Source organism: Natator depressus, chromosome 9, assembly GCF_965152275.1.
Source record: "Natator depressus isolate rNatDep1 chromosome 9, rNatDep2.hap1, whole genome shotgun sequence".
Lineage (NCBI taxonomy): Eukaryota > Metazoa > Chordata > Testudines > Cheloniidae > Natator > Natator depressus.
The window spans coordinates 8,105,382-8,117,524 of record NC_134242.1 but is presented as its reverse complement, the minus strand read 5'-3'; the positions used below and the strand labels follow the sequence as shown (position 1 = coordinate 8,117,524).

General features: G+C 60.5%; 1 protein-coding gene across 4 annotated transcripts in view; it reads right to left on the bottom strand.

Moving 5' to 3' along the window:
* Positions 1-606: 606 nt before the first annotated feature.
* The window catches only part of FAM131A (family with sequence similarity 131 member A), a 44,618-nt gene continuing 33,081 nt past the window's right edge, over positions 607-12,143 (bottom strand). Inside the window, exons 4-5 of one of the 4 annotated variants that reach the window (XM_074962895.1) lie at positions 7,873-8,001; positions 607-3,616 (exon numbers count right to left, since the gene is read on the bottom strand). In XM_074962895.1, coding sequence (XP_074818996.1) covers positions 3,114-3,616; positions 7,873-8,001 — 632 coding nt within the window. In that variant the 3' untranslated portion in view covers positions 607-3,113. The remainder of the gene's footprint in view (positions 3,617-7,872; positions 8,002-12,143) is intronic. The other 3 variants (XM_074962894.1, XM_074962893.1, XM_074962892.1) reach the window with 3 other exon arrangements.

Sequence of the window (12,143 nt, the reverse complement as noted above, 5' to 3'; positions counted from 1 at the left end):
CAGCACAGGGGCCCCAGGCTGCCTCATATCCTAGGGGCTCCCCGCACCCAGGTCCCACACTGGCTCCTGCAGGAGGAGTGTTTGGCACATTTGGGGACTGCAGGGCAGTGTGAAGTGGCGGGGGGGATCGGGGACTGGGGAGGAGAGGGTCCCCCGGCAGCCAGGCAGCAACGCTCACAGCCCACCCGTTGCTTTAATGAATTGCATTGGTAAACGTAACATAGCAGACACTGGAACTGGCCAGGGTGCAATCCGGCACTGGGGGGGGAGACAAGCCATTGCGTGTGCTGGGGGCGGAGAGGGAAACCGCCCATAGAGTGTGTGTCGGGGGGAACTGGACAGGTCAGTGGCAGGGCTGGGGAGGGAACAGGCTACAGTGGGGGGGGAGGCAATTTTGTGTGTGAGAGGTGGAAACAAGCCACTGTGGAGCGGGGACACAGGACAGGCCATTGTGTGTGGGGGCAGGGGGGACACAAGCCATTGGGGAAGGCCATAGAGTGGGGGGGCGGGAGGGGGAAATGACAGGCCATTGTGTCTGTGTGGGTGGGTGGGTGGAACAGGCAGGGAGGATGGGACAAGTCATAGCTTGGGGGGGGACACAAGCCATTGGATGCATGAGGAAGGCCATGGTGGGAGGGAATGACAGGCCATTGTGTACCTGTAGGAGGGTGGAATGAGCCAGTGGGGGGGGGAGGAAGGGATGGGACAAGTCATAGCTTATAGTGAGGGGGGATGGACACAAGCCATTGGGTGCATGGGGGAGGCCATAGCATGGGGGGTGGGAAGAGTGGCCAGGCCAAGCACACCAGGGCCTGGGCCCGCCCAGGCTGGCCATGGGTGCTGGGGCTCCCTAGGGCCCGGGGTTTGCCTAGAGCACAAGGGGCAGAAGCTGCAGCTCTCACTGCCCAAGGTAGTCCCCTTGCTTGGGGCCCTGCCCTGTCCCTGGGAATCACTGCTGGGAGCAATGCAGGGCGAGCAGCCCCATCAGCACCCAGCCAGTCTTGCTCCAGCTGGCAGTGCCTGGGTGCTGCCCCTGCAAGGTATGGTCCAGCCCCCCCCCCCTCCCCCTGGGCACCCACAAAGGCCCAGGGGCACTGCCATCCCTTCCTAGCCAGCTCCCCATCAGGGCCCTACCTGTGAGCACCAGCTAGCAGCCAAGCTGGAGCCTTAAAGCTGCAGGATCCCTTAACCACGAACAAGCCCAGTTTGGGGGTGGCTGCCACGTTCTCCCCCCCACACACCTCGCCCGGCTTTGCCCTGTCTCCCCAGGCTGTGGGCACATGCACAGTGCAGGGGCTCCGATGCCCAAGGTCTCCCAGGGTCACATGTGGCACCATTTCGCGCCTGAGTGAAGGAGCACAGACGTGAGTCATAGTCCACGCACCCAGCCCAGCCCCCCGCGCCTCTCAAACATCAGGGGCTGGTGCCTGCCGACTTGTTGGAGCTACAGCCTGACGTGGGGCGGCAAATGCTATGGGGCCGTCACAGCCATGACAGCAAGGAAGAACCTGCAGGGCGAGGCTGAGATCTCGCTGGGCCCCTGCATTTCCACTGGGTGCCAGGCTCAGCATTCCTGAACCGTAAGGCAAAAAGCGGCAGCTGCCGGGAGCCAGCCACAGCCCCCCTGCCGGAGGGGAGGGGGCTCCCACCTCAGCTAGAGGGACAGGGACCTGCGGCACTCACCACAGCTGGGACTTGGGTTTTGTTTCCCACTGGCCTGTGGCAGGCGCTTGGCACTGTTGTGTACGTGTGTGCGCTCAGATCTGCGTGTGCGCCCCGGCAGACCCAAGGGCTGGCAGTCAGCTCCAGGGCTGGATTTGGGGTGGGCATTAGGGGCTAGGTTTGATCCCAAGCTGGAGGTGAGGTTTTGCATGAAATCCCATGAGATTTCAGCCACGGCTGAACCAGAAAACAGCCCATTTAGATCCAGCCCCCAACTCAGACCTGGGGGCAGGGCTGGATCTCACCCCAGCCCAAGCTTCACTGGGGCTCGGAGCAGAGGGTCAGCTCTCCAAGGCAGGAATGGGGGTTGTAAAATGCTAAGCACCCTCATGAACAGTGGGGGCGGGGGGCATGTGCATGCGCACAGGGGCGGGGGTCTGTGTGCATTTGTGTGCACACGTGTGGGACCACAGGTGCATGCCCGTGTCTGTGCATGCAGAAAGTATCCCTGGGATCATTCGAAATTACTCCAGCAAGGGGAACGTGAGCTCTCCCCACTGCCCAGCCCGAGACGGCAGCTCTCCGGAGGCCAAGATGTCCAATGGGGAAGTTAATACTTAATTGCCGAGGCTGGGGTGGTACCAATCCCTGCACCATGTCACCCTGGAGCGTCCCCCAACATTCCCGGCCAGGGTCACACAGAGACAACATACAAAAATATAGAAAAAGATCTGCTCTCGCGCTCCCACCAACTCAGACCGTGCCCCCTCGTCCCGGCAGAGACGGCGATTCCTGTCCAGCTCCGTCCCGACAAACCTGCTCTGCCCTCGGCCGTCTCCTTGAGCCGGTTCACGATATAAAACCCAGTACGATAAAAGCAAAGAGCTGGTTTGTGCCAAAGGGTTGAAAAACGGCCTCCCAAGTCAAGTGCAGAGCAGCCCAACACAGTGCACCTCGGCACCAGCTCTGAGCTGGGGCTTGGGGGGCCGGAGCAGGGGGTTTAATCTTCGTTAGGAACATACACGTGTTGCTTTAACAGCACTAGCCAGGCCCCCCGACAGCGAAAGGCGCCTTCCCAGGGGCTCGGAGGTGGGGTGAAGAACATGCTCAGAACCGTCTCAGATGGCGTCAGGTCCAGTTGGCTCCGATTCAGGGCTTTTGGTTATCCCCAAAACACTCTCATGCAAAAAAACAGACGAGGGGGGAGAGAGAGAGACGCAGCAAGCAAATCCATCCGGTGGCCGGCCGCGAGGCCTCAGGCTTCACCAGTCTCCGCCAGTGGGGGGGCTGGATTTTCCTTCCACCATCCTCCTCTGCCCGGCTAAGGCTCACGCCAACCCCAGACAGGACTCGCCCACAAGAAGAACAGGGAACGGGGCCCGGAGGGGGGCGGGGGTGTCACGGAGTGGGACAGAAATGGCAGGTGAAGCATGCCACAGACCAAGACCAGTTCACTGCTCTTCAGCCTCCTCCTCCTCATCCAGTGACACCACCCCCGAAGAGGCCACGTCGGAGACTTTCCTCCGAACCCCACAGCTGTCCCCATGCAGCGGGCACGCCGTGTGGTCGTCCTTGCAGGACAGGCTGTCGTCCCCCGTGGGCGAGAGGCAGGACTCCGTGCAGGACATGGAGTACAGGGAGTCCTGGCACTCCAGCTGTCCTAGGCTCTGGAAGGCACTTTCTCCAGTCTGAGGGGGCAGCTTGGAGAGGAGCATCTCCTCCCCTCCGGCCATGGAGCCCAGCAGTTTGGTGGCCAGTTCGCCCGGCGAGCCCAGCTCCTTGAGCAGCAGGCTGTCCTCCAGGCTGCAGAGACTGGAGCACAAGGTCTCCGGGGAGATGGTCTGGGAGGAATCGCTCTCGGGCTCGCAGGAGCCCTGCCGGACGCTGAGCTGGCACGAGTGGCTGTGGAGGAGATCTTTCAGGAAGGAGCCGGGCGGCAGGTGGCCTGCAGCATCTGCAACACACAAGGGGGGACCTGGCTTCAGCAGCACCGCTTCCCCCTCCCGGCCTGGCCTCCCTCTCTCCCCACAGCGCCGGGCGGGGGAGTATCCTGGCAGCCGGCTAGGCAGTGCCAGGCCTCCTGCATGCGCCCGAGGGGAGAATCCTTGCTGCTGGGCAGAAGTGGATTAAAGCGGGTCTTTCCCCCACCTTGGCTGCTTCCCCAGGCCCTTTCACTCCCCCTCCCCACATGGCCCCCAGGGAGGGAGCTTTCTGTCCCATGCACTGCACCTCCTCTCCCATTAGCTTTAGAGACGCCCTCCCCTGCTCCAGCCTGGCTGCCTCTGTCTCTCAACAACAGCTGCCTGCAGCCCCATTCAAACTGCTGAGATGCGATACCAGCTGCAGCCAAGGGATGGGTGAGGGAGGGAGCTGTGGCCAGGACAGGAGCAGCTCATCATGCACCCAGGACAGATTGTCGCCCCGGACAGATGGGGCTGCTGGCAGCTGTGTGCATCCAGCCAAGTAGCTGTGTCACTGGGAACATGAAAGGTGGGGAGCCGGGAAGTGACAGCATTGTGGCTGACCCAAGCCAGGGCTGGGCTGGGCTGATCTCTTCGGGGGAGGCCTTTGGAGATCCCGCAATGGCTAGAATAATGCCACAGGCCGAGCCCCTGGGAAGCAACTTGTGGAAAAGAGTGACTCAAGGAAACGCAACAGAAACAAAGGTTTCAGAGTAACAGCCGTGTTAGTCTGTATTCACAAAAAGAAAAGGAGGACTTGTGGCACCTTAGAGACTAACCAATTTATTCGAGCATAAGTTTTCGTGAGCTACAGCTCACTTCATCGGATGCATACTGTGGAAAATACAGAAGATGTTTTTATACCCACAGACCATGAAAAAATGGGTGTTTATAGCTCACGAAAGCTTATGCTCAAATAAATTGGTTAAACAGAAACAAACACATCCCAAGGACCTGAGCATGGGCTAGAGGCAGGGCTGGACCCTAGCCCCACAGGGCCCATGCCTTTCAGCCCCAGTGAGTGCTGCGCTGCTGGGCAGCCTCTGACCCGAGCCAAAGCCCTGCTCACCTGCAAGGACTACGGTCCAGGTTCTGTGCAGTGCCCAGCATGCTGGGTGCACAGACCCTTGGGAAATCTGCCCATGAGCGTCCCCATGGGAGCTGTGGGGCATGTCGGAAACCCTGGCCCTTAGCTGGGTGCCTCAGGGGATCTGCAAATCAGACCCTCTGAGCGGAGGGGTATTTCGGCTCACTTGGCAAGAGGCCCTGCAGCTTGCCCAGCGCAGAGACTCCCCTTGCCCCTGTAGCCTCTGCCTGGCTCTCTCCACCCCTCTGGATTGGCCCTGCACCCTTTTGGGCAGCTCAATGATGCCTGGCTGGCCCCAGGGAGAGGCAGCTTGGAAGGCCCCTTCGTGGGAGGCCATGCCCAGGAGCGACGGGGCAGGTCACAGCACTGGCTCTGACACACATGTCCTGGGGGGCTTTGTGCCAGGTCACCCCACCCCTCTGGATTGGCCCTGTACCCTTTTGGGCAGCTCAATGATGCCTGGCTGGCCCCAGGGAGAGGCAGCTTGGAAGGCCCCTTCGTGGGAGGCCATGCCCAGGAGCGAGGGGGCGGGTCACAGCACTGGCTCTGACACACATGTCCTGGGGGGCTTTGTGCCAGATCACCCCACAGCAGCACTCTCAGAGCTCAGGGGCTCTGGGGGTCGGTATTGAGGGGCACTGGCAGAGCTGTGTGTGGGGAGCTCAGGGGGTCGGGACTGAGGGGCACGGGCAGAGCTGTGTGTGGGGAGCTCAGGGGCTCTGGGGTCAGGACTGAGGGGCACTGGCAGAGCTGTGTGTGTGCGGAGCTCAGGGAGTCGGGATTGAGTGGCACGGGCAGAGCCATGTGTGGGGAGGCCTCTTTCCATGCTGTGCCTAACGTTCGCCAGCGTTCTCAGGGCCCGCTCCCCAGCCATGCCACCCTCTCACCCTCCCTGCTCCTGAAAATCCAACCAGGGACTTTGTAAAATAATCCTTCTAAACGTTTGATTCTAACACATGAATTTGCACCGAGTTTGGACATTGGGGCTGCAGCAGTAATCAGTGGGTTGCTCCCTCTCCCACAAGCCGCCTTCTGTTGAGGCTCAGAGCCCCAACCCCCCGGGAAGGATGCGCCCCAGCCAGGGTCCCTCCCAGGGAATGCAGCATGTCAGTATGCCCAGGGGCTGGGGGCATGTTTCAGAGCAGCAGTGGGGGAGGGTGCCATGGGACCAATGCCCGCGGTGCCGTTTCATGCCCACAAACCCAATCAGGGGCGGGCGCCCATCCGCCAGCTCTTCCACTTTGCCTCTAATTACAGAAGAGCAATTAGACCCTTCTCTGGATGGAGTGTGGGCAGATTATTGCTGACTGCCTTTGATATGCAAATTGCCCGAGATTAGTGGGCATCTAATGACTGTGAGAAAGCACCTTTGTTTGCACAGGACACGGATTACACGCCTGGAGAGGACACGTGCATTGGCCTCTCCTTCCTTCTTGTTTGCCACAGCGGCAGGGGCTGATGTAGGGGACGTGCCCTGGGGTCCCTCTCAGGCTGGCCCCCCGCAGAGCCTCGGAAAGGGGGGAGCACTGACACGCCCTGCGCTGCCCACTGAGACTTGTGCAGGCGCTGGTCCCCACTGCTCACAAGAGGGGGGAGAGGTGAGGTGCAGTGCCTGAGAGACACAAGCGGTGGGGCAGAAGGCAAAGAGGAGTCAATGGCCAACTTGCAGCATGGCCCAAGGTTTGCAGGGGGACCAGGCTTGAATGAATGACCTGGAAAAGGGGGGAGCAGTGAGGCAGCTACATGGGCCGGGGAGACACACGTATCTAGCCAGCTGCAGAAGGCTATGGAGAATGTCTTCGGGCCCTGGCGGAGCCAGGAGAGCGGGCAGCGCCCTGGCAGGGCACGCGTAGCGCTGGTGCTTTGGAAGGGGAACCACTCAGCACCGCCTGGCGCTCTCAGGGGAGGGACCTGGGCGTCGCCTGGCCAGTTCGATGAGCCCCTGCCCTGTGCACAGCAGCCGGCCATAAGACAAGCCCGGTGTGTGGCTGGACGGGGCTCCTTCGGCACCCAGCCCTGGGACTGGCCTCCATGGCCCATTGCCTGCATGCTTTTCTCCTTGCTCCCCATGTGCCGAATGCCCACCCAACCCAGCTCTCCCTGCTTTACTCAGCTCCCGCTCACAAACACTCTGCAAGGCCACAAGGGCGATTCGAGTGGGAATGACGCACGACATGCTCGGTCCGCCACAGCTCAGCGCCATCCCCTCTGCTCGCCTGCAAAGCACCAAGCGCGCCGATTGGAAGAGCCCCCAGCGGTACAGTGCGCCCTCCCTGGGAATGAGGCGTTAAGCTATGGTCACTGCAGACCCAGCAGACCCTGGGGCACCCCTGGTCTAGGAAATAGCAGGGTCAGTCTATGGGTATGAAACGGGTGCTGGGGGCTGAGTGAAGACCCAGGAGCTGAGTTGTAGAGATCTATCCCTGATTTTGCCACTGACTCGAGGCCTTGGGCTCCCTGCCTCAGTTTCCCCATCTCTGTAGAGGGGGTGTGACGCAGCAGGGAGGGGGGAGTGTTGACCTGGGAATGTGCCCTGGGGATGGGAGACCTGAGAGCCTGTAACCTGAGCCAGGAGGGGAAGGGGGAGGTAACACCTCTGCCCAGGAATGTGAACAGAGGCTGCAGGAGGGAGCCTGCTGGAGGGGGTTTAGTTTCAGTTTGGGGCTGGGTGGAGGAACGCAGGGAACCCCAGGGCTGGGGTCTAAGCTCCCTGCTCCCGCAGAAGGACTTGACTGAGGGGTCCTGGTTGAACCCACAAGCTCTGTTTTGGACTGTGTTCCTGTTGTCCAATAAACCTTCTGTTTTACTGGCTGGCTGAGAGTCTCAGTGAATCCCAAGGAGAGGGGTGCAGGGCCTGGACTCCCCCACACTCCATGACAGGGGGTATCTATATTTAGTTACCCACTGGCCATGGGTCGGCCCCACGGTGTCTGGCACTAACCCACACAGATCTACTCGGTCCAGCTCGGCACCCAGGGGCCCCAGAGCCCCCCCACATGTCTCCCCTGGGGGGAGGGGAGGTAGGCCCTGCTCCGGCACATGACACAGGTGGGGAGCCCCTGCCCCATTGCCTGACATGCATGGGGCCTCCTGCTCCCCAGAGTCTGTAGGTGGGGGCCCTTGGGTCCCCACGGATGTGGGCAATGCCTCCTGCTCACTCACCAGCTGGCTGGGTGCTGTTGGTGTTTGTCCCAAAGTCCTCGTCGTAGGATTCGTCGTTGGAGTCTTCCCCGTCCATGGAAGACCAGGCCTTCAGCTTGGCTTCGGCAATGGCAAACTGCTCGGCCACACCTGGGGAAGCAGGGAGGGAGACCAATGAGCTCTCAGGAGGGGCCCCATGGGGAGACGCTGGCCCTCCGCAGCTGCAGAGTAACACTGGGTGTCCCGTCCCAGGATGCGGGGCAGGGACCCCTCAGGGTGGGTACTGCTGCACCAGGAGAAGCAAGACTGAGCACCACATGCCCTGGCCACCTAGCCACAGCCCAGGCTGGACTCCTGATCACTGGCTCCTCAATCTCAGAGCAGGTGCGTAGGAAGCCCCGTCACCAACACGGCCCAGAGCGGGGGGACCCCACACCACCGGCACGCCCTGCGCTGTCCACCGAAACCTGTGCAGGCACTGGTCCCACAGGCCGTAACTCCGGATCCTCGTGTGTCACTCGGCCCCCTGGGCCCAGCCCTGTGCTAAGAGATGGCTTCCGGCTTGGCCGGGGCAGAGCACCGGTGCTCCCCGCTGCTGGGAGAAGCCTCCTACCAAGGCAGGCTAGGGAGCCCACCACTGTGTGTCCCCCGATGGGAGAGCTGAAGGAAGACCACAGGTGGTCCGGGAACAAGGCAGGGCACCCCTCTGTTCTCACTGGGGGCCTGACACTGCAGCCCAGGTGGGGGCAGCTGGGCCCAGGAGAACCAATAGCACTTCACAGGGTGACCGGCCTGGTGGAATCAGTGGGGCAGAGAGGGCTCAGCACCATGCATGATTGTGGCCATCAGTCGTGGGGACCCAGGGGGCTCAGCACCAGGCAGGACTGGGCCTATTGGAGTCAGTGGGGGCTCACCACCGTGCCGGATCGGGCCCACTGGAGTCAATGGGGGCTGCGGTGGGGCTCAGCGCAGGATCGAGCCCATCGGCTTCAATGGGGGCTCAGCACCATGAAGGATCGGCCCCGCTCTTTCTAATTTTGCTTGTCAGCGAACAACAAACCCTGTTGTTAAGAGCCGCTTGTTTGGTTAATTCAGGGCTGCAGCTGCCTCTGTGCGTCACCTTCCCCCAGATGCCAGGGAGGGGGCAGCTCCCTGCTGGATGCTCCAGCTCTCCCGGGAACCAGGCTTAACTCTGCAGCTTCTGCCGGGCTCTAGGCTCTGCATCCACCCAGGTAATGCAGCTGAAGGGCTGGTCGGCTGAGCTGTCCCTGGCCTGCAAAGCCCTGTCCACTGCCAGGAGAAATACCTAGGCTCAGTGGTGGGGCTGGCGGGGGTGGGGAAGGCTGTGGGAGCAGGGTCTTGGGTGCTGAGACAGACCCAGGCTCAGTGGAAGGGGCATGGGAGGCAGGTGAGACCCAGGCTCAGGGGCTGGGGTGCCACGTCAGACCCATAGACACAGGGCTCTGGGTGAATCATAGAATCACAGAATATCAGGGTTGGAAGGGACCTCAGGAGATCATCTAGTCCAACCCCCTGCTCAAAGCAGGACCAATCCCCAACTAAATCAGCCCAGCCAGGGCTTTGTCAAGCCTGACCTTAAAAATATCTAAGGAAGGAGATTCCACCACCTCCCTAGGTAATGCCTTCCAGTGCTTCACCACCTTCTTAGTGAAAAAGGTTTTCCTAATATCCAACCTAAACCTCCCCCACTGCAACTTGAGACCATTGCTCCTCCTTCTGTCAACAGTTACCACTGAGAACAGTCTAGATCCATCCTCTTTGGAACCCCCTTTCAGGTAGTTGAAAGCAGCTATCAAATCCCCCCTCATTCTTCTCTTCCACAGACTAAATAACCCCAGTTCCCTCAGCCTCTCCTCATAAGTCATGTGTTCCAGTCCCCTAATCATTTTTGTTGCCCTCCGCTGGACTCTTTCCAATTTTTCCACATCCTTCTTGTAGTGTGGGGCGCAAAACTGGACACAGTACTCCAGATGAGGCATCACCAATGTCGAATAGAGGGGAACAATCACGTCCCTCAATCGGCTGGCAATGCCCCTACGTATACATCCCAAAATGCCATTGGCCTTCTTGGCAACAAGGGCACACTGTTGACTCATATCCAGCTTCTCGTCCACTGTAACCCCTAGGTCCTTTTCTGCAGAACTGCTGCCGAGCCATTCGGTCCCTAGTCTGTAGCGGTGCATGGGGTTCTTCCGTCCTAAGTGCAGGACTCTGCACTTGTCCTTGTTGAACCTCATCAGATTTCTTTTGGCCCAATCCTCTAATTTGTCTAGGGCCCTCTGTATCCTATCCCTACCCTCCAGCGTGTCTACCTCTCCTCCCACAAACAGCAGCCAGTTCCTGATACTTCAGAGAAAGGCAAATGCCCAGCAGCTATGAACATACCTATGCAGCCCCCACACGGACCCCAAGGTGACTCCCTGCTCCCTCCAGCAGCCCTGTGCCCCTCCCCAGTAATGTGTGACCTCCGGAGCCAGTGGGGCCCACTATAGGAATGTGCCTTTGACCCAGCCTTTGACTCAGCCTCCCGCCTTGGCCCTGCAACCAGGGCTCTGGGGAAGATTTGGGGCCCACATTGGCTACTTATGGCACTTCCTTCAGATCTTGTCTTTCTCCACAACTTAGGGTCCCCCTGCTCCCCAAGTCCAGCCCCACCTGCCTCCCACCTAGCCCTGCCTGCTGTTCTTTGCAATGCAGCCTGCATGGCAGTGAGGGGCTCGTTAAAATCTACCCTTCACCCGTCCCATGTGGGGTATTCACCCTGACCCTGGCCTCCAACCCAAGGGGGTGCCACTCCTGCAGCCTCCTCCCAGTGGCCAGCAGCTGCCTCAGCCCCTGCTCCCCCTGCCCTGCGTGTCTCACCCGCCTATCTGCCTTCCCCACAGCCCCAGGGACTGCACTGAAGACCAGAGACCTCCTTACAGAGAGACCCCCACAGGAGGAGGCGCTAGAGAGAAAAGAGGGAAAGACCACATTGGGAGGGGGAAGGGTGGTGATGGGACCAGGCCAGCTGTGCCTCATTCCAGACGGCTGGTGCTATGGGTGGGGACGAAGCCGGTGGTGATTTACAGCAGCAAAGGCAAGGGCTGGACAGCGGCTCCAGCCCCGTCTGGTCTGTGTCTCAGCACAAGGCAGCAGCATGCTCTGGCCGTGCAGACGGACTCTGTGCCTGGACTTTTAAAGAGACTAGATCATTTGATAGCCACCAGGAACATTTCTCTAGAGAGGAGCATTAGATGGGTGAGCAAATGCCAGACTGCCAGGGCAGGGAAGGCGATGGTGGGGGTTGGGAAGGAATGCTTCCCTCCCCCATTCCCCCACCCCCATCATCAGGATCTGCAGTGGAATGGGGGTCCTGGCTTGTTACTGAGTGGACTGAGGCTGGATTTGGCTAGGAGCTCAGGTTATCTGACGTCGGTATAATTTGTGCACTGGCTCCCAACCTTCTCCGTCTGGGCAGCCAGCCTCCCACATAGCAGCAATATGGGAAGGGCAGGGTAACTGTGTCTCCCTTACACTGGTTTGTGACCCCCAGGTTGAGAGCCCAGGGATTAGCAGATTAAGCAAAGGCAGAGCTCCTGGATGGGGCCCTTAATAAACGCAAAGGATGCACACCCCCATGCACTGCACTGCACTCCCATGTACTGCCAGCCAGGTGAGGGGGTTCCCCTCCTGGCGAAGCGATAGGGTACTGGCTTCTCCCGCTGCCAGGGGCAGGCGGTTAGACTGTGTGCTAGACAATGAGCTGATCAAATCTGGCAACATGCATGTCCTTGTGCCCCCACTCCCTCTTTCTGCCAGTGAATTCTGCAGCCCGCGGGGCTGGCTGGCTGCCTGGGTGACAATCACATGACAGGGCTCCGCTGAGCGGGCACTCGCCTGTCCCGGGGCAGCGGCCAGGGTGGTGCTGCGGGGCTGGGACGCTTGGCGGTCAGCTGAGACGGGTGGCACTAAACTCAGCCCCTGCCTACCTGGGGTGGGGCAGGTTAATGATTCCCTCTCTGGCTCCGTTCTCTCCTTCCCACTCGCTCAGTGACTCAGCTCCCAGCCTGGATCTCCAAGGACAGAGCCTGCCGGGCCCTGCCAGCTCAGAAGAGCCCGCCCAGGGGAACAGAGAGCGATAACCTGGACACAGGCCCTTCCTCACCTCCCTCCCTGGCAGGCTGGATCCCCTGTGGGCTGCAGCTAAACAGAGCCACTTGCAAACAGTGCTGGGCAAAGAGCTCGTGAGCAAAGCCCACACGGGCGCTTGGGGTCAGCGCAGAGCCTTG